Source organism: Sphaerulina musiva (assembly GCF_000320565.1).
Source record: "Sphaerulina musiva SO2202 unplaced genomic scaffold SEPMUscaffold_6, whole genome shotgun sequence".
Lineage (NCBI taxonomy): Eukaryota > Fungi > Ascomycota > Dothideomycetes > Mycosphaerellales > Mycosphaerellaceae > Sphaerulina > Sphaerulina musiva.
Window position 1 is genome coordinate 795,159 of NW_016017388.1, and position 19,130 is coordinate 814,288.

At 52.6% G+C, this 19,130-nt stretch overlaps 9 protein-coding genes across 9 annotated transcripts; 6 read left to right on the top strand and 3 right to left on the bottom strand.

Annotated features, from left to right (window-relative positions):
• Window positions 1-298: 298 nt before the first annotated feature.
• On the top strand, window positions 299-2,431 carry SEPMUDRAFT_142113 (Alk_phosphatase-domain-containing protein; the record flags this gene model as incomplete). Its single annotated transcript, XM_016902985.1, has 2 exons — window positions 299-397; window positions 539-2,431. The coding sequence occupies 2 exons, from the start codon at window positions 299-301 to the stop codon at window positions 2,429-2,431; spliced, it is 1,992 nt and encodes a 663-aa protein (XP_016760020.1).
• A 469-nt stretch (window positions 2,432-2,900) lies between these two features.
• On the top strand, window positions 2,901-4,141 carry SEPMUDRAFT_133870 (xylose isomerase-like protein; the record flags this gene model as incomplete). The annotated part of the gene is made up of 2 exons (XM_016902594.1): window positions 2,901-3,280; window positions 3,365-4,141. Exons 1-2 carry the CDS (start codon window positions 3,008-3,010, stop codon window positions 4,139-4,141), a joined length of 1,050 nt encoding a protein of 349 aa, XP_016760021.1. The 5' UTR covers window positions 2,901-3,007.
• Window positions 4,142-4,184: 43 nt separating this feature from the next.
• SEPMUDRAFT_149745 (OPT superfamily oligopeptide transporter) lies at window positions 4,185-10,935 on the bottom strand. Its single transcript, XM_016905743.1, has 15 exons — window positions 10,417-10,935; window positions 10,191-10,360; window positions 9,896-10,137; window positions 8,373-9,844; window positions 7,171-8,303; window positions 7,062-7,105; window positions 6,375-7,008; window positions 6,030-6,311; window positions 5,708-5,971; window positions 5,517-5,627; window positions 5,384-5,450; window positions 5,262-5,313; window positions 5,107-5,195; window positions 4,872-5,020; window positions 4,185-4,769 (listed from the first exon to the last, which is right to left on the bottom strand). Exons 5-15 carry the CDS (start codon window positions 7,477-7,479, stop codon window positions 4,431-4,433), a joined length of 2,340 nt encoding a protein of 779 aa, XP_016760022.1. The 5' UTR covers window positions 7,480-8,303; window positions 8,373-9,844; window positions 9,896-10,137; window positions 10,191-10,360; window positions 10,417-10,935; the 3' UTR covers window positions 4,185-4,430.
• Window positions 8,683-10,720, bottom strand: SEPMUDRAFT_108731 (Pkinase-domain-containing protein; the record flags this gene model as incomplete). The annotated part of the gene is made up of 4 exons (XM_016900750.1): window positions 8,683-9,844; window positions 9,896-10,137; window positions 10,191-10,360; window positions 10,417-10,720. 4 exons carry the CDS (start codon window positions 10,718-10,720, stop codon window positions 8,683-8,685), a joined length of 1,878 nt encoding a protein of 625 aa, XP_016760023.1.
• A 273-nt stretch (window positions 10,936-11,208) lies between the features above and the next one.
• SEPMUDRAFT_149746 (uncharacterized protein) lies at window positions 11,209-13,059 on the top strand. Its single transcript, XM_016905744.1, has 3 exons — window positions 11,209-11,270; window positions 11,330-11,460; window positions 11,518-13,059. The coding sequence occupies exon 3, from the start codon at window positions 12,166-12,168 to the stop codon at window positions 12,991-12,993; it is 828 nt and encodes a 275-aa protein (XP_016760024.1). The 5' UTR covers window positions 11,209-11,270; window positions 11,330-11,460; window positions 11,518-12,165; the 3' UTR covers window positions 12,994-13,059.
• SEPMUDRAFT_46938 (uncharacterized protein) lies at window positions 11,374-11,583 on the top strand (the record flags this gene model as incomplete). The annotated part of the gene is made up of 2 exons (XM_016909022.1): window positions 11,374-11,460; window positions 11,518-11,583. Coding segments are annotated over 2 exons (153 nt in total), but the record flags the coding sequence as incomplete, so codon positions are not given.
• A 687-nt stretch (window positions 13,060-13,746) lies between the features above and the next one.
• On the bottom strand, window positions 13,747-14,746 carry SEPMUDRAFT_149747 (uncharacterized protein). The gene is made up of 2 exons (XM_016905745.1): window positions 14,651-14,746; window positions 13,747-14,592 (listed from the first exon to the last, which is right to left on the bottom strand). Exons 1-2 carry the CDS (start codon window positions 14,718-14,720, stop codon window positions 14,312-14,314), a joined length of 351 nt encoding a protein of 116 aa, XP_016760026.1. The 5' UTR covers window positions 14,721-14,746; the 3' UTR covers window positions 13,747-14,311.
• A 333-nt stretch (window positions 14,747-15,079) lies between these two features.
• On the top strand, window positions 15,080-16,323 carry SEPMUDRAFT_149748 (mitochondrial carrier). Its single transcript, XM_016905746.1, has one exon. It carries the CDS (start codon window positions 15,148-15,150, stop codon window positions 16,168-16,170), a length of 1,023 nt encoding a protein of 340 aa, XP_016760027.1. The 5' UTR covers window positions 15,080-15,147; the 3' UTR covers window positions 16,171-16,323.
• Window positions 16,324-17,785: 1,462 nt separating this feature from the next.
• SEPMUDRAFT_149749 (COX5A-domain-containing protein) lies at window positions 17,786-18,971 on the top strand. Its single transcript, XM_016905747.1, has 3 exons — window positions 17,786-18,040; window positions 18,205-18,368; window positions 18,465-18,971. Exons 1-3 carry the CDS (start codon window positions 17,838-17,840, stop codon window positions 18,581-18,583), a joined length of 486 nt encoding a protein of 161 aa, XP_016760028.1. The 5' UTR covers window positions 17,786-17,837; the 3' UTR covers window positions 18,584-18,971.
• The last annotated feature ends 159 nt before the right edge of the window (window positions 18,972-19,130 follow it).

A 19,130-nucleotide genomic window follows, 5' to 3' on the forward strand; every position in this document is an offset into this window, starting at 1 on the left:
GACACATGGACGGGAACTCCAGGTCGTTTGTTACTCCAGGGGCAAACAGCAAACATGAGGAATGCAGTGCGTTGCTATGACGTCTCGGTCTTGGTCTGGTTTCAGCGAATCAACTTCCAGAGTTACGTCTTCGTAGGCACATGCAAAGTGGTCGACCAGTGAGTTCATGGCGGCCATGTTGTGACGACGGCTGCCAGTAGGAGGTACCTACTACTCGTTTTGTAAAGACTATCGCCAAGTAGGACGACTGCTCGTCTTTCTTGTCTTTCTCGCAGTGGCATCAACATCATCAATCGCCATGTCCTCGGCGAGCACTTATGAGTATAGCATAGCGAAGAAGGCAACGGCCGTCAGCTCCGTCGCCTTGCGTTTGTGTGCTTTCGTCTTCCTGAGATGGGTGAGTGCCAGGTGGTGGTTTTCGATGCGCCGGATGTGGTGGTAACAAGCACATGCTGATGATGGCGACAACAGATACCTGGCCACGTACGTGAAGCATCATGCTACCGATCCCGACGGCTCCGAGCTGACAGCCTCACAGCAATTTCCGGCATTGATCTATACCGCCTTCGCCGCCTACTTCCCGACATTCTTGTATACCTTCACCCACACGAGTCCATGGAAAGTAATCGCGGACAATATCTACGTGACCGAGAGAGCAGTGAGCCCCGAGCCGGTGCAGGATGAGGATGGGAATGTGGTTGTTGCAGACCGAGAACTGGTCGTGGAAGAGGAAGTCGATGTGGTGGAGAAGGAGCCCAAGATCCTGAAGACACTTCTCACAGGATTGCCAAGCCCATCAAGCACATTGTTGAGCCTGATCACGTTCCTCGTCAACGTCGCACTTGTTCTGTGCACACTGCATTTGGTGCACGGTGCAACCTACTTCCACCCAGCTCACGACCTCTCTTTTGCGCGGACTGGCTATGTGTCCGACACAGCAGCCACCGTCTTGTTCAGGGAACCCAATGCAGCCCTCTATCCAGTCAATGCCTCGTACCGTTACGCCGATGCGCCTCTGAATGTCCAGGAATCGGATATAGCCTGGAGATTTGCAGGACAGATCAACTGGCTTGACGAGCGGACCGACTTTACAGACACTTTCTCGCTCCAGGGCCTGAGGCCGGATACCCGGTATCAGTGGGCACTGAGCAATAACAAGACTGGATTCTTCACGACTGCTCCTAAAGTGGGCTTGATTTCTACCAGAGCTGAAAGCCGAAATCTTTTCACTTTCGTTCATTCCTCGTGCATCAAGCTCAATTTCCCCTACTCTCCCTGGAACCATGCCCTGTCGGCTCCTGGTTTGCAGCACCTGGCAGATGGCTTGCGAGGTCTTAAAGCACAGTTCATGCTTTTCCTAGGTGATTTTGTCTACATCGATGTCCCAGGCGGCAGCGGCTTCAAGCTCGAAGACTACCGACGCCAGTACAGACAGGTCTACTCCAGCCCAGAATGGCCAGCAGCCTCACAAGAACTACCTTGGATCCATGTCTACGATGATCATGAAATCAGTAATGACTGGGATCGCAATACCACAGGTGTCTTTGCTGCTGCCAACGATCCTTATAAGCACTACCACGTGGCCGCCAACCCTCCGGCACATCGCAATGGCGAAACATACTTCTCGTTCACTCAGGGTCCCGCGTCTTTCTTCATGCTCGACACCCGCCGCTATCGTTCCCCCAACGACGGCACCAATGGCTCGGATCCAGTCACGGGTGAAGCAACAAAGACCATGCTTGGTGAACAACAACTGAGCGATTTGCTCGCTTGGCTCAAGAAGCCCGAAACAAACGGCGTTCGATGGAAAGTCGTCGTCAGCTCTGTGCCCTTTACCAAGAACTGGTGGTTTGGAGCTCAAGACACCTGGAGAGGATACCTGGGAGAACGACAAATCATCCTCGAAGCAATGTGGGACGTAGGACTTCGCGGCGGCGTTGGAGTCATCGTGCTGTCTGGAGATAGACACGAGTTTGCTGCTACAGCTTTCCCACCTCCACCTGAAGGCAAGGAAGAGATCACAGGACTCGGTCATTTAGGTCTCGGTGCCAATCCCCTCACCTACCATCGTAATGTTGCAAATCTCCCTGCCGACGAGAGGGCTGCACTTCATACGCGAACGAAGAAGTGGCCCCTCAGTGCCACGGTGCATGAGTTCAGTGTTTCTCCGCTTAATATGTTCTACCTCCCAATCCGTACTTATTCAGAGTCCTCCACCGACGATGGCGATAGCACTGATGTCTGCATCAAGTACTTGCCAGACGGGAACAGCAAATTTGGGGCCATCAGTATTGCGAACCCGCCAAACTCGGATCAGTCAATTCTGACTTATCGACTTTTTGTCGCTGGAGTGGAGACCTGGAGCTACACGTTGACCACACCGCCTGATGTCAGAGGCGGTAGCAGAAGCAAGGACGCCATTTGGGGCTAGTGGAGGTGACGGGTTACCCAGCTGGTATTTACGGAAGCATATGAAAAAAAAAGTAAAAAATATCAGGCAGCTTGGCATCAGGATAAATAGAACCTTGATAGAAGTGAAGCATGACAGAAGATAACAACAGTCAAGTCGCTAGTTTGCGACCACTACCTGACACGCACTACCTATCGTCCAGTGTCTTTCACGTGCACATCTCCGGCCTTCTTCTTCTTCTTCTATCACTCAATCATCCTCTTGGCCATGATTTGGCTTCATTGCTTTACCCTTCTACTGTCACATTGTCCGAGCTGCTTACGGCACTCTTCTTTGAGCAGTACCTAGCGAGAAGCTTGGCACAACACTGACGACAACCTGAACGAGAATGGCCACAACTTCGACACCAACATCGTCATTGTCCCTATCTGTTACTCCCAGCAACACTCAGAACAATTCAAGGTGACAGTCCTACCGGTGCAAGGAAAACCTCATTCAGCACACCAACAGACAACGGGAGACACAGCGTCATCGGTCTTCTTCTTCTTCCAGTGCAGACGCAGACATTATTCCGCCTACCATCAAGGGACAAAAGAAATGCCATGTCGTCCAGCAATCAGTTCTCAATCCCTCGGTCGTGCGTGTGAGCATACCCTGTTCCCCAAAATCAAGGCAGCATCCGAAGCAGGCTTCGAAGGAATTGAAACCTTCTACGAAGACTTGGCGTATCTGGCAGATGTCTATACTCAAGAACGACTGGAAGACCATGGCGCTACAGAGAAGACGACCGAAGCTCACGCCAGCGAGCTGAGTGAAGGCGATCTGCTACGAGCTGCTCAGGACGTGAGAGATTGGTGTACACAATTCCACGTGAGTTTCTCATCGCGGAGCATCACGCAAGCAAGCAAGTGTCTTCTTATTCATACAGTTGACTGATCACCAAGTGATATACAGCTAGAGATCATCGCTTTACAACCTTTTCAGACCTACGAAGCCTTGAAATTCACTTCTGCACATGGTGAAAAATTGATGCTTCGTCTCTGGCTACCTCTGTGCCACAAGTTACAGACACAAATAATACTGCTTCCTTCGAGCCCATTGCCTCCCACGCAGCTCAGCGAAGAAGCCATCAGCACGACTCTCTGCAAAGCAGCTGATCTTGACGCAACCGAGCGACCACCAGTAAAGCTCGCATACGAGGCACTAGCCTGGGGCACACTCGTCGATAAATGGGACTATTTCTGGAAGGAGGTGCAACAAGCCAACAGAGAGAATTTGGGAATATGTATCGACACATTCAACTTGGCTGGTCGCGTTTACGCCGATCCTACCTCTCCCGACAGACGTCTTTTCCCCGACGAGCAGGAAATCGAATACTCCTTGGACGTGCTGAAGAAAGATTTGGACATGAGCCAGGCCTTCTACGTACAAATCGTGAATGCCGAGGATATGGAGCGTCCGATTGTGCAAGTTCATGCTTGGTACAAAAAAGAACAACCTGCGAGAGTGACTTGGAGTAGAAATGCTAGACTGTTCGCTTATGAGGAAGGCGTGTATTTTCCTGTGAGAAGGATCATGGAAGTGCTAATAAAGGACTGCAAATATGAAGGATGGGTGAGTATAGAGCTTTTCAATATGGGTTTGGTCGACTCGAGCTCGAGTGTGCCGAGAGAATATGCGGAGAGAGGTATGGAGAGTTGGAAGAGGCTGGAGGAGGATTTTGGCCTCTGATAGGATAAGAAAAGAAAAGAAAAGAAAAGAAAAGATGTTGAATGCACGCAAAAAGACGATCGGTTGCTCATTCCGCCATAAATAAAACCTAGGTTTGTATGTTTGATCTAGAAGCCGAAAAAGAGAGATAAATCGTAATCTTCGTATCATTCATTCATATCACCTCTCCCATCCATACCTATACGTAGCTGTGTAAGTTCCCGTCCCCCCTCCTCCCCCCAAAGAGGAAAAGAACAAGAGAAAAAAAAAACCACAAACAGCTTCTCTCCTCCTCCTCCTCCTCTTCCTCTTACTCCGCAACAGGACAAAGATCATAATTCCCATCCACATTATTTCCCCACCACGCCGGAAAAGGTTTCGAAGGACCACCCGCTCCAAAAACCGCAAAGGAAAGAATAAACAACGCAAACAGCGCCGCGCCATCCATGGCTCCCGTAATCAAATACGACCAGTTTTTAAAGATGCTCGGACGATAATTGCGGAGGTAGAATTGCACAAAAAATCCTGCGAGGAGTTGGCTGAGAATGACGCAGGTTTGGGATTGGTTGTAGGGAATGTAGCCGGCGTATTGGATGAGTTGGGGAAGATTGAGTTCGCGCATGTCGAAGTTGCGGACTTGGGGGATGAACTATTTTGAAGGGGGGAGATGGTGTGTTAGAGTTTTTTCGAATGAGGATATGTATGTATATATATATCTGGGTAGTGGAGGAGGGGGGGAATGGGGACTCACAAAGACGAAAATGCGATGTGCGATGACGAGAGCTGCGCCGATGGCGAGGCCGACTGGTACCATGTAGTACTCGCGTCCGGCTCGATATAGGTACTCGGCCAGCGCCCATGCAGTGGCGTTGGTGTTGTAGGACTGAATGCTCGCTCCGCCTAAGAAGTGTATATAAGTCAATAACCGCCGCTCTCGAGATGTTATGTAACTTTTATCATATGCTCAGTCATTCATCATTACTTACTCCATGATGAGTTGCCGTTGCCATTGGCAAGCAGGTCCGCGTTAGCTGTCACGATGGAGATCATGACAACATAGTTGATAAATCCGCCGCTGCAAAAGGAAAATGGTCAGTTTTCCACACCAGAAGGCGTGTAGCGGAACGGAAGCCCAACTCACAAGATGGTACCCCAAATCTGCGTGAGGAACATGACGCGTGGCGGAATCTTGACTGTGCGAACATGTCAGCTAGGAGGTAGGGGGAAAAGAGAGAGACGAAGTTGCTCTGGCAACCGACTTACGATAGTCGCCCATTTTCAAGTCGTTCGACAAGTTGACTGTGTTGCTGATCACATTGTGGGACCATGCCTAGGAGCAACACGGTAAGCGGAGGCTTCCTGTGTAGACTGTAGACAGGTAGGTAGTGAAACTTACAGCGAAATACATGTTCCCCACGGGTCGTCCTGGAACGAGTAGACCAGCGAGCATCTTCGACAAGTTGTTGGTTGCTATGCCGTTACCAAATCGCGAATACAGAATCGTGCTCTGCACATCATCATTAGTGGGCCTGATCGTCCTACTTTTTTTACCGATAGAGAACAAGAGAGAGAGAGAGAGAGACTTACCAATGGAGCAATGAAGCAGCCCAAGAGAAGTGCGACCACGTATGCCCAGGCAGACAACGTGATATCCTCTTTCAGCACAACAATCAGACCGAGCACGAAGCTGACGACAAGTATGATAACAAACCACCACCAAGGTGACTCCTTGTAGTGCTTGTTCACATATGCGTGATGTCGATCGTTGGATTGTCCCACGCGAGCTCGCTTGTAGGCCTGGACAACATCACCTCCCCAGAACAGGAAACAGTGCATGACCAACGCGCCAATCTACCCGAACAGTTAGCACCGGCATGAATGTCTGTTTGAAATGAAAGTAGGGACTCACAGCTGCGTTCGCCATCAGAAGCGAGTAAGCGAATGTGCCACTCAATTTGGGCAGACCGACTTCTGCCAGCGCCGCTTTGCTGAGTACTCCTCCAACGAAGACCTTGGCAATGGGATATCTTCCACCATCCGCTGATCTCAACGCCGTCGACATGAAAGGCTGAGATTTGGAATCCCAGACATTGCCATAGTAGATACCAAGCATGGCCAAAAAGCAAATTGCGATCCCTATTGCAGAATGCACTTGCAACGTTAGTGGTAACGAAGTCTGAAAGGACGTGATCTAATGAAAATGGCTTGTCAGCTGACGCATGGCGAGTACCAACGTTAACAGGATCTCACATACGTATTGCCAATCAAATGATAGATTGAAGAGTCCCAGACCTTCGTTGTTGGTCGCTCCACCGAACAGCAGCGTCAGAGTCTCGGCTTTACTTCCCGTGGCGTTCATCGATGCCAAACATGGAATCGAGACCGAGTTCAGCCATGGCCAGATGTAAGCAGGAAGGAACTCATAACAAAACATGCCGCCGAGACAGTACCAGAACCATCGCAGAGGTTTCGAGTCTTTCACAGAGCTCCAGTGCAGGCCTTGGAGCGTCTTCACCGTGGGCAAAGTACTCCAATACACGGCATCGACATGCCAGACCGTGATAGGTCTCAGCAGTCCACAGAGTCCGTAGCCGAAAAGCCCAATCGATATGGTTGATAGGATGACGGTATTCGCGCTCAAGGGTAGGTCGTAGAAGAGCTTTTGTGCTGCGAAGACAGCAACACTGGCCGATGCATTCGAAGCCGATGTAGCTGTGATGGAACAGATCGCATGCTCCTTCAAGCCCCAAGGTCCATGGTTGAAGAACGAAATGACTGATATCCACAAGGGAGGCTTTCCCACTCCGCCTTTCGCTCTCCAGCGAGCGAGATGCACATCGCCTCGAGGGAGAAGAAGAGCCCAACCTTTGCCGAGAAAGTAGGCGATGCTAGGAGAGGGAGGTCAGCGATGAAGAACAGGAGCGAGCCGCTGATAGCTTACATGACAATGAAGGTTCCTTGAATCGCGATCTGGGTGGGCTTGAACTGTTTCTTGCGTCAGCAGGACAGCTCGAAGCCCAAGAGAGTAGCGTGTACTGAAGTCAGCATACTTGATAGATCTGGTTCATGACAGCTTGGAATGCTGCGAGACCAGTGGACAAGAAGAGGGAACGAAAGGTCAATGCCTGGTCGCCATCGTCGCGCAGGGGCAACAGATGTAGTGCTGCATCCGCTCCCGTGATGATGATGGCATTATCATCTTCAGGCTCTTCCGATGCCAGACTCCTGTCCTTCTCCGAGCCATCGGACGTGACTTTTGTTTCCACCGTGTAAATCTTGTCAGATTTTCCGTTGCCATCAATAGCATCAGCAACAGGAGGCACTGGCTGCTTGTCGTCGTCCACGAGGTAAGAAGCCATGTCTTGGAATCCAACCAAAAGGCATTCGAGTCAGGCTTATTATAGGAAAGCCTTCGTTCGCGCCTCGAGGGTAGATTCGAAGGGAGGGAGGAGGGCTCAGGGCAGGGTGAGCTGCTGATATGATAATATAGAGAGGCGAGCAACGCTGTCCACCCTGCTACCGACCCGGCCTATCGCGTGCTCGTTTCCGGAAGGTGTACAGGCACAGTGGTAACATTGAAGTGTAACTGCGGCATGCCAAGGTACTTCTTATCTACACGACATGCCCAGAGTCTAGAAGGCTATAAGCCATACGAGGAGTCGAGGGTAGACTCGGTCACTCGGACAGAGTGGTACACCGTACAGCGTGGGTCCGTGGGAACTTGGAAGTGCATCTGCCAAGCTGCTTCTTATCGTCGCCATCTTGGCCTGTATGGGGAGATTGGTCTGCCGAGAAGAGATCGATGTACCGGATTCATCTGCGAAGCTAAACATGACCTTGCATAAAGCTTAGCCAGATGTGCTGTGTAGCCTGTGCTAATAAACATGCCAGTATGCCAGTCGTTCGCATGGTGACACGTGGTCGCCGGGGCACACATTGCTCCTCTACCACCTTTTTGCATGTGAGCTTGTTCACTTGTTACAGAGGCGCATCGCTACAGGGCATGAATGATGCGCACGACGGTGTGAATGTTGGATGGGCGATGCGAAAGTGACAAAAGACTCCCCCAGCTAAGACGGAATGGCCCGAAACAAGAGCTCAGGTGGTCACTGGTAGTGAATGCCACCACGCCCTAGTCGCTATGTAGGGGCGATCCCTGCAGCAGTGTCAATCGAAAATAGCACTGCAGCGCTGCAGGGTCAGCGATCAGTACAGGTAGTTCAGTACAATGAGTACATTACAGTATACATACAATTTGCAAGGTCCCCGAGAAGCATGGATGATGGATCATGACACGGGATGGAATATGCAATGTTACTCATCACGACCACGCGGGAGTGGAGTGAGGCCCTGGGTCCCATGGCGGCGTTCTAGAACTTAGGGCTGCTGCATTATCTTATTCCAGAGCTTTGGATTGGATAAGGTCCAATAATCGACTCAATCTTGTGACTTGTGATATTGTCTCGGTAGACTGCACCGGCAGGCTTCGCGATAGCCGATAGGTAGTCAAGGCTAGTAGCACTACGAAGTCTTACGCTGATCTGCTACATCAATAAAAGTCACTACTGCCTGCTGTACATTTCTCGTTCTCTGTGTTGCAGCCGCTCCGTTCGCTCTCGTCGCTCCCGGTCAGGACTTCGACTACGGGTTCGACGAGCTTCAGGAGGAGGAGGAGGGTAGTCACGTCGCCGGTCACGATCGCGATACGGGTCGTCTCCTCTGTCCGGTCGCGGCGCATCCATATCCCGATACGTTCGTGGACCCGGTGCGTCCGGATCCCGATAGCGAGGTGGACCATCTGCATCTCTATATGCAAGATCTCGATCACGACTATCACGGCGAGCGGGACGGTCGTAGTCATCTCGAGGTCTGGGCGGCCGGTTATCGTATGAACGTCCTCCGCCTTGATACGATGGAATATACGTGTCGACATTCGGCCCCAGATCTCTTCGTCCAGGAGGAGGCCCTGCTAATGGCGGAGGTGGCGCTCTGTCTGGTATGCCCCCACGGTCGGGGATACTAACGGGCGGCCGAGGTGGAAGGTCAATGGGTGGTCGTGGTGGCAGAGAATGTCCGTTTGCCGGAGGTAGCTGCCGTTCCCGACTATCCCGATCTCGATATGCTGGCTGTCTGCCACCCATGGGCAAAGGCGGCGCCCTTCGATCGTCATAGCGCGACTGGGGATAGGCTGCTCCAGGCGGTCCTCTATCGCGACCATAATTGCGACCCCCTCGGTCGTTGTAGCCATTCTGATAAGCACCATTGGGCGGTCCGTGACCCCATTCGTCTGGTCCCATACCAACCGTTCCTCCGGCTGGCGCTGGAGGCAATGCACGCTGGTTATCCTGCTTGCCTCGGCGCCGTGAGTCAAGCTCATGGCTGTCTTCGTATCGTGGTATCTCTTCGGGCCTTGCAGGCAGCGGCTTGACTTTGAAGTAGTCATGCTGTAGTGCATCAATCGCATTGATGCGCTTCCTCCAGTCGAGGCATAGCATCGACTTGAGAAGGTGAAGGCCTTCTGGTCCAATATTTCGGAATCGGTGATCGATATCACCCCTCTGCTTCTCCCAAACATTTGTGCCTTCGCAGCCAGGCAGTTCATTCCAGCCCGGCATGTTTTCTTGGGTTGGCGAGCCTAGAAGCTTGAAGATCTTGACGCACTGGTCGATGTCGGAACGACCTTCAAGAATGGGCTTGCGCTCAAACATTTCCGCAAACACACATCTGTACAGAATTAGGAGGTGACACAAAGCTCGGGAAAGTGGTGATGCTCACCCAACACCCCACATGTCTATTGCGGGAGTGTATCTCTTCAGAGTCAGTAGCAGCTCGGGTGGCCGGTACCAGCGTGTTACAACCAGACTTGTGTAGTCTCTGGTTGCCTTGCCATTGCCTTGGCCTGGCACAGGTGTGTCGCCTTCGTAGTGTCGAGCCAGACCAAAGTCGGCAATCTGCAGGATTCCTTTATTGGATATGAGGATGTTGGCTGCCTTCATGTCACGATGCAGGATATGCGACTGTTCAACATTAGCATTATGGCAGCCAGAGACCACTCCAGTGTTCCACCCACATCGTGCAGGTATCGTAGCCCTTCGAGCAGCTGCAGCATGTAGCACTTGACCTGTGCGTCGGTGAATCGAATGTCTGGATTGGTGAGCATGCCGCTGAGGTCGTGGTCCATATACGGCGTGACCATGTATAGTGTCGCGCGCTTCTTGCCGCTCTTTCCCTTGTCATCGCCTGCATAGCCTCACGTCAGCCCAGATCGCGTCCCTTTCAATGTTGAGGCCACGCACCTTGCTGTCGTTCGACAGCCATTTCTTCCAGTCGCAGAATATTCGGGTGGCTCAGCATCTTGAGCAATTTCACCTCGCGCAAAGCCGTGATGGGAAAGCCGTCCTTCTCGTTGTGCATCAGGATCTTCTTCAGCGCAACCACAGCGCCTGTGCGCTTGGACTTGGCCTTGCTCACGACACCAAACGTGCCCTCGCCCAGCTTCTCTTTCATAATCTCATAGTCGGTAATTTTCCCGCTTCCTCGAAAGCGGCGCTGGGTGGGATCTGTCATGCCCGAGGCACTGGGCGATGCGCCCTGCGACATATCGGTCTTCGAGCGCCGGTGTGCAAGTGAATAAATGGAGTGGAGTGGAGTGAAGTGAAGTGCGGTGTTGATGCAGAGACGGCGTTTTCACGTCTTCAGCTCGACTGCTGAGTTCGCCGCGATCGCGCCTTTCTCGTCTTCGATCTCGTGTCGCATTGGGAAAGTGCTGGTTCGGCAGAGGTTGAATTGGTTGCGAGCATGAGAGGTGCAGGCGGAGTAGATGTAATGGTCAATGGAGATGTGTCTGTCATGAGTGCGCTATTAGTTGTGCCACCCATACGCATGGTACGTAAGTAAGGTATGTGTATCGCCGTTCCGATCCAGGATGTCAAAGGCGAGGTGTGCGATGTTTCGCGTGCTGGAGATCTTGGAGCCCATGTTTCAGATCGGACTGCCGGCTGCCTCCGAGCTGCTGACACACATTCGACGGCATTGGGTGAATAAACGGCGGGAGGTCATGTGCCCAGACCACTACAACGACCATCAAGACTACCTGTACCACACCACACAGACCTCGCTCTTACTCGCCTGGGAATACACATCATGAGGCGTGAGTACATGTATATGCCAAGTGCTGATGGGCAACACCAACTGACCGACACCCAACAGCCACACCCATCTTCAGAGCAGGCGGACATGGCCCAGCAGGCGGGCACGGCGGTCATCCCATTCACATCCACCCCGCGCGCCCGTTATACAGATTTGCAGCCGTAGGGCTAGGAGCATCCATGTGGTTCTTTGTACGTGGAAATGTTTTCACTTGGCGCGCGATCACTACTGACCATCTCGTCCCGTAGTTGTTCTACCGCGCGAGATATGATCTTCCTGTACTCCTTGGCATGAGACATCCATGGGACCACTGAGCCACGTACGACAACGACAACGAAGAGAGCAGGCAGCGAGGAGCAGGAATCAGGAGGTATCAAGGAGAAGTGTTGCGGTCGGGGCAACCATATCCCCGCGAGGGTCATGTAAATACAGCATGAAACGGAGGCGTCCGACCCACGAGGCTGAGGAGCGTGATACGGTAGCCGTGCAATATACGCAAATACAAAGCTATGCTGTACTGTGGCAAGAGTAGAAGCGCAGGCCTCCCAAGCTGCAGAGCGCTGAAGGCAGGGAATCGTAGTTTCGTAAGTATGCACGATTAACATGAATGGCAGCAATGCCCAGTCTCACCATTTGGCCGCAAGTCGGCAGGGTGGCCTACTGCGGCCTGTCAAACCGATGGCTGTTACGAGCGTGAAAATACAGCCTCCTAGTGCCATGAGGTATTTCCAAAGGCCGCTAGCATCAGGCTCACACACGCGCATATCACTCCAGCGACGCCAGCCTCAGGCCAAATTCAGCCACATTGAGCGCAAATAGAGACAACGACAAGACCAGATCAAGCATATCCAGCACACAGTGCAACAACTTTCCGCGTAAGGCATTCAGCGACCACCATGTCCGAGATTGCTGCAGGCGCTGCTCGCAAGCAGAGGAGAATACCACAAGTTCCTGCGATTCCTGCCGACCCGCAGGATGCTGTCACTCGAAGACGTACAACGAATACAGCTGCGGCTCGCAGGTCGCGTGCACGAAAGGCGCAGGAGCAAGAGGAGCTCAAGGCCACCGTTGCTCAGCTTGAGGAGCAACTCCGTCACATGAGAAAAAGGGCCGAGGACAGTGAAGCGCTCGTGCGCAACATGATCGTTCGGGAAAAACAGAACGCGCTGCCCTCCGGCTATAGATCGACCGTCAGCACAATCTATTCTTTGACTGGCACAGCACCGGATATTCCCCAACCGCCACAACCATCGCCAGAAGACGCATTTTCTTTCTCGGCGGGCTTTAGAACATTCCCCAACCACGTGTACAACATGCCCAATGTCCCCAGCTCAGATCGTCTCGCGCCGCCGGCCAAAGCTCGAAAGCGCGAAACCAGCGAGGTCGCGAAAAAAGCAATCCGGTACACGGGGCAGGCTGCCAGACGTCAAATCAAAACTGCCATTAAAGGCACAAAGGGGCCCAATCCCTATCTCCGAGAGATGGCTAAGCTGGCACATCAGAGCACATCCTCCCCCTCTTCCACCTCCCGTTCGGACGCTGTGCCATATGACTGGCAGCACGCGCGCAAAGACGCTGGAGACCTTCCTCTGGGAAACTCTAACGAGGGGGAATTGCCCGAGGAGGAGGATGGGGAAGACGAGGAGGACGAGGCGGACGAGGCGGACGAGGCGGACGAAGACGATGACGAGGACGATGACGAGGACGATGACAATGACGAGTAGGAGGAGAGGGTGGATCACAAGTCGGAATAGGTGAATGGAGCAGGAGTCGAGGTCGAGGAGCTCAGCAGCAGCTAATAATAGGCAAAAATGGCGTTTTGGGTGCTTTTTCAGCCAGTCAGGCAGAGTCGTATTAAGCTGCTATCGAGGTCCATATACAGAAGGGCAGACGTAACGGTTATACATGTGTGCTTGACGGAGTTTCAGATTCTCAGTACGTCCCAAACGCATCTGACCTTCATAGCTCCAGTCCCTACCAGGCAGGTAATGCTAAGGTATGATGACATTCCATGCCGTCGGCAATACAAGCAGGCAAAGCACCATCTCTCTTTCCACCTCAGAGCGAAGCAGATCGAAAGTCTCTTAGCCGCCTACCTACGAGACCTTAGTACTCTTCACAACAACCAAGAGACATCAGGATCCCACTCCACATCAACAATGACTGTCTCATGCAATTCCCGCAGCCTATGACCACAAGGAACCTGATCATCCCTCGAAGGTTTTTTTTTGTCACGGGGAAATAGACCTGGTCACGTCGACTATGATTCCAAGGTATGATTCCAAGGTATCATCACAAGGTACATATGATGACGACGCCTCTGGTCAGGTTGTATCCTCTGTTTTGAAGCAAGGTAGCAGGTGCTTGGTACATACATAGGTACCTAGCTAGCATTTCGAGGACATTGGGCGAGTGAAAGGGGTATGTCTCCACGTCGATAGAAGGGGGCAGCAGGGGTTCAGAAGCGAGTGCATGGTGTGATAGCTACCTAGGTACATGTAGTAATCGCTGCGTGATACACCCTGACTAATGTAACCATGTCTATCACGGCCATGAGTGCCCAATGGGCCAAGGCTTGATCAAAAAACTTCCGAGTCTGAACAATTACGTTGATCAGCTGCTCTCCTCGCCTTTGAACAGACGCCCTCGATTGGCGATGTGGTTGTGATTGCGCAAGTCTTGTCGCGAGATGCTGTAGCTGGAGTGCAAAGGACTATCGAGTAAAGGATGCGGCGGGAGAAGAGTGATGGCCATACATTCGTCGTCAGAAGTGACTGCACGGGAGAGTCGAATGTCCTCTGGGATGTATGTTCTGTCACCACAGGGCAGGATGGGGTGGCGAGCGTCATGGTAACACAACAATGTCTATTCGGGCCATCCACATTCGCATTGGAGAATTTCCCGGTACGTGTCTCGCTGCTGGCAGTCCACCTGCTATGAGGTCGATCTCTTCACTGCGCCGAGCCCAAGCCTCGCCAAATAGCAGACCGTATAGCCACCTTCCAGGCGGTCATCCGGTCAAAGCCTTACCCCTGCCGCTCCTTAAGTATCGAACTGCCACTTCTGCAATCCACCACGAAACGTGTCAGACTTCGGGGCAGCTCTCGAAGCCAGCTTGACGGGCGCAGTCTTGGAGTACTCTTGTGCCAGACTTGCGCAGACTTTCTTGTGTTGCTTGGCATGGGCTTTTTTGCAATCTCGCGAGCAATACGACACGCTTTTGCACATTGTACATGGCTTCAAGATGGGCGACTCTGCGTCTTCGGACGTCTCTGCTTTGTTGCAGTTGCCGCAAAGGGTTGTGGGTGAGGGCGCTGAGTTTTCTGGTATCATGAGTTTAGTGACGGCCATCGTTCACGTGACATAAAGGGGTAACTGTACCAGGGGATGAACTGCCGCTGTTTGTGTCATTTGCAGCGGAGCTGGACGCTTCTGCGGTGGAGTGTGACATGTTGCTTGTTGTTACGTGATATCCACCATAGACAAAGTGGATGGCGAGGGCGTATGACTTAGGTACCTTATGCAGATGGTGTGTGGTTGTCGCGGAGAACCTAGAAAAAAAGGCTCGTCGGGTTTGCTGCCGTCTCGGCCTCAAGTACCTCCTACCTCCGTTCCGGGTGTAGCTCTACTAGTTCTACCCGTGGACCTTAGCTCAGTTCGAACTTACAACCCAGCCCGCTACTTCAACTGACACTACTCTCAACCACCTTTTCCTCTCCACGCTCCTTGATCGACGACGCGACACCCCTCTGCCAGACAGCCTCGATCACGACAGCGACCACCATCACCAGCGCCTCCTCCATAGTCATTCAAACAGCGACATGACAGGATGAGACGCCCGCACTCCGCCCCGCCCATCCATCCGTTCTGACCTCGACATGCCTCGAGTCTACCCTCCTCTTGAAGGCCGTCAGCCGGCTGTCAACCTTTCACCATCCCTCGTCGAATCGACCGCTGGCTTCAGCGCTGGAATAGTATCTACGCTTGTCGTCCACCCCTTCGACGTGATCAAAACCCGCCTCCAGATCGAACAGACCGATGGACCGACCAACATCATTCGCCGTGGCGCATCCTGGCGTGTCATTCAACGCATAGCAGGCGAAGCCACTCATGGCCAGTCTCCAGATAAGCCAAAAATTCACCAAAGCCGTACGGCCTGGAGCGCAGCTATGATGCGCGCCTTTTATCGCGGATTGATGCCGAACACCATTGGCAACTCAGTCAGCTGGGCTCTCTATTTCATGTGGTACGGAAACATCAAAGATTTGGTTGGTGTCGCAAGATACGGCAGCGCACGCGCGCAATTGACCGGTGTGGATTACTTGGTGGCAAGCTCGATCAGCGGAATTCTCACTTCTGTCTTCACCAACCCTATTTGGGTCATCAAAACACGCATGCTCAGTACCGCCAAGCATGCCCCAGGGGCCTACAAGAGCATCGTTTCGGGGACGCTGAGTTTGTACAAGACCGAAGGGATCAAGGGGTTTTATCGAGGACTCTTGCCGAGCTTGTTTGGCGTCAGTCACGGCGCAGTACAGATGATGCTGTACGAGAAGCTGAAGAACCGATGGGCCCTGCACAGAGAAGGTGGAACCCTGACAAATATGGACACTCTGCAGCTGTCTGCAGTGAGCAAGATGGCCGCTGGGTCCATCACCTACCCCTACCAGGTGGTACGGGCACGGCTGCAGACGTATGATGCCGCCCAGCGGTATAAGGGAGCAGGAGATGTGGTGAAAAAGGTGTTCCAGAACGAGGGAATTGCCGGCTTCTACAAGGGCATGGGGCCCAACCTGGTGCGGGTGGTGCCCAGCACCTGCGTGACCTTTTTGGTCTACGAGAACGTAAAGTTCTACCTGCCTCGCATGATGGCAGACGACGTAGTTGACGGAGATGAATGAAGCTGAGGAAGCACTCTTACTCCTCAAATGAAGCTTCTCCCTCTGCCCCATGCCATGCCCACCATGCAATCAAGGTCAGTGGTAGGAGTGCTCGTGATGATTTCCGGATTGTAGAGCCCCCGCTTGATACAAAATCCTTTTAATCTCCAGATGTAAGTCGACACAACGCTTGCGAGGCTGACAGCAGTATGCTAATCCTTTTGGCTCGGTCATTCGAGGGAGGCCCAGGACACTAACCGCTCAGCTCTGCAAACCCGACAATCACTACGCTTGTAAGACTCGTGGCATCAGGCTTCTATCTTGATTTTCGATCTTTGAGTCGCATAGTAGTCCGCGTCCCCCTGTTCCCTAGTAATATCTTTGAGACCGCGCTCGCATAGACGCGAACGATAGGCTGATATTGTCGCTTCTAGGTATCAGAAGCGTACAGTATATAACCCTTTCTTATAAAGAGAGAGAGAGAGAGAGAGAGAAAGAAAAGAACGAAAAAAAGGGGAGCAAGCCGATATAAGTTAACCCCTAAAAGCTCCTACTACCTAGACTCGAGGAGCGTTCTGCTTCGAACAATCACAACAATATCCCCTTGCACGCCGTCGCGATTCCGACACTTCTCAACAACCATCATCACACCCATGACGAGCTTCGATATCCACTTCTTCGAACCACTACCTCACCCTTCTTCGCCGCTCCGCCGGTAACCCACCGCACGCTATAGCGTTCACCCGAGGTTGCGTAACCCGCGCAGTACATACGAGATGTTGTGCCCGCCGACCAGGACTATAGTTGGCCACACGGGCTGAGCAGGATGAGACTGGATACACCGCGATGTCTCTGCGATGCGCCCAAGTCGATCGCGATGGGGCGTGTTTGCAACGCCCCTGCTTACTGGGCCTGCGAGCCGTGTGCACGCTACCTGTGATCGAGGACTTTTTTCTTCGTATTCTGCTTCTAGATGTTTATACTTATCTAAGGTACATACTAGGTATCTAGAGCTACTACCTTACTATCATATATATACTACTTCCTTCTTTTCCTTTACTAGAATTCAGCAGATTGTGATGGAGTATAACAGCGCTGGGAACGCTCCGCACAGCGAAGCATGTCCAGGGCTCATCAGTTGAAGGGGAATAGCCTGGCTGATACATGTAGACGATGGCACATGTCTTCACTCATGTACCTAAACGATAGGAGTAAATATAGGAGTAAATATAGGAGGTACATACATGTAACTCAGGCACACCTCACTGACCTCAAGCACCGACGAGATGACGTGCAGACTGATGCCAGCCTGCCATCGGAAGCATTCTGATTGGCCGTGGAAGATTGCAGCTGGCAGAGCTCAAGATCTTCCTTGCTCCCATTGCTTCACGTGCGCAACAATTTCCGCATCGATGGCATTGGTGGCAGTATGATAGGATTAGCAGTAGAATAGCCAAAAGCAATCCCCCTCGGAATCCGTGCTCGCTGTGTTCGAAGAGCGACGACCGGCGAGACGTCCGCAGATCCTGCTTGCCATAGACCTCAGGAGGTAGTGCTGCCAAGACGAAAGATCGGAAGGGAAAGGAACGACTACGGCGACATCTTTCCACCGTCACGACGAGTAGAACACACCACCACCACCACAACCACCATCCCTCTCCACTCCACCCCCTCAACCCACCGACAGCATGTCCTCTGCCGTTCTCGCTCGCGTCGTGCGGGCATCGCGCCTCTCCACACCAGCCTGCCGCATGCGACCGATGCGCAGCTTCCAGCCTGCCCTGCTCAGGCCCACCACCGCCTCAGCCTTTTCCACCGCAAGCAGGAAGCTCGCCGACCACGATGCACACGATCCACACCACGAGGAGAGCTTTGAGGAGTTCACTGCCAGGTAAGGACGACTCGACACCGCTCCTCAGGAAAAAGAAGATGGGACTGGAATGTGGTGGTGCCAATGCCTGCATGGACCGGGTGCGCAAAATGAGCGCAAACTGCCTCAAACCGCGCCGACCACGCCATCAAGACTGGGGAAGCTGACGTTAGCCTTTCCTGCAGGTACGAAAAGGAGTTTGAGCAGGTCCAGGATGTCTTTGAGCTGCAACGCAACCTGAACAATGCCTTTGCATACGATCTCGTGCCCTCTCCATCGGTCATCATTGCGGCACTCCGAGCGGCACGGAGGGTCAATGACTACCCAACCGCTGTGAGAATATTTGAGGGTACGCGCACCTTGGGGGAGAAGCAGAAGAAGCAGAAGAAGAAGAGGACAGCAAAGGGTGGATGAAGAAGAAGAACAACACTAACGTCGTTGATAGGAATCAAGGCAAAGGTGGAGAACAAGGGCCAGTACGATGAGTACATTCAGGAACTCAATGGCATCCGAGAAGAGCTCGGCATCAACCTCAAGGAGACCATGTACCCCGAGCTGGCGTAATGGACGCGACGATGCATGAGATGTAAACACGATAGAAGATCAGAGCGCAGCAGAGCAGAGGCTGGACATGGACTTGAAGCAAGCGAGGGAAGTGTGAAGACAGAGGAGCACGTTGTCGCAGCCGGCGCGCTCTGATATGCTACAATAGCCTTGCTGAGCAATGTACATTTTTCTCTACTTGGACGCTGTGCGATATCAGTGTACACAAGAGGTATGGGTGATCTGGGTCCGACACGATACGGAGCTGTCGTGCCGACTTTCCCACCGAAGAGTGGTGGTATCCCAGATCTGCTCGTTCACAGTCCGCGGAACATTGCGCCGGGTCTGCGATTGAGATGCAGCCATAGACCACATCAACGTCCCACTAAATTCTCACAACAGATTCTTGCTCGGTCGAAATATGCCTTCTTCTTGCTCTCCAGGGTCGACCAAACATTCGGGAGCACCAGTTAGTCGCATTGGAAGCCTTGAAGGGAGGAGAGCGGCGTCTACCTTGCAAGCAGCACGCTGGCCGATTGCCCGCCCGAACGAATGTTTCTGTCCCTTT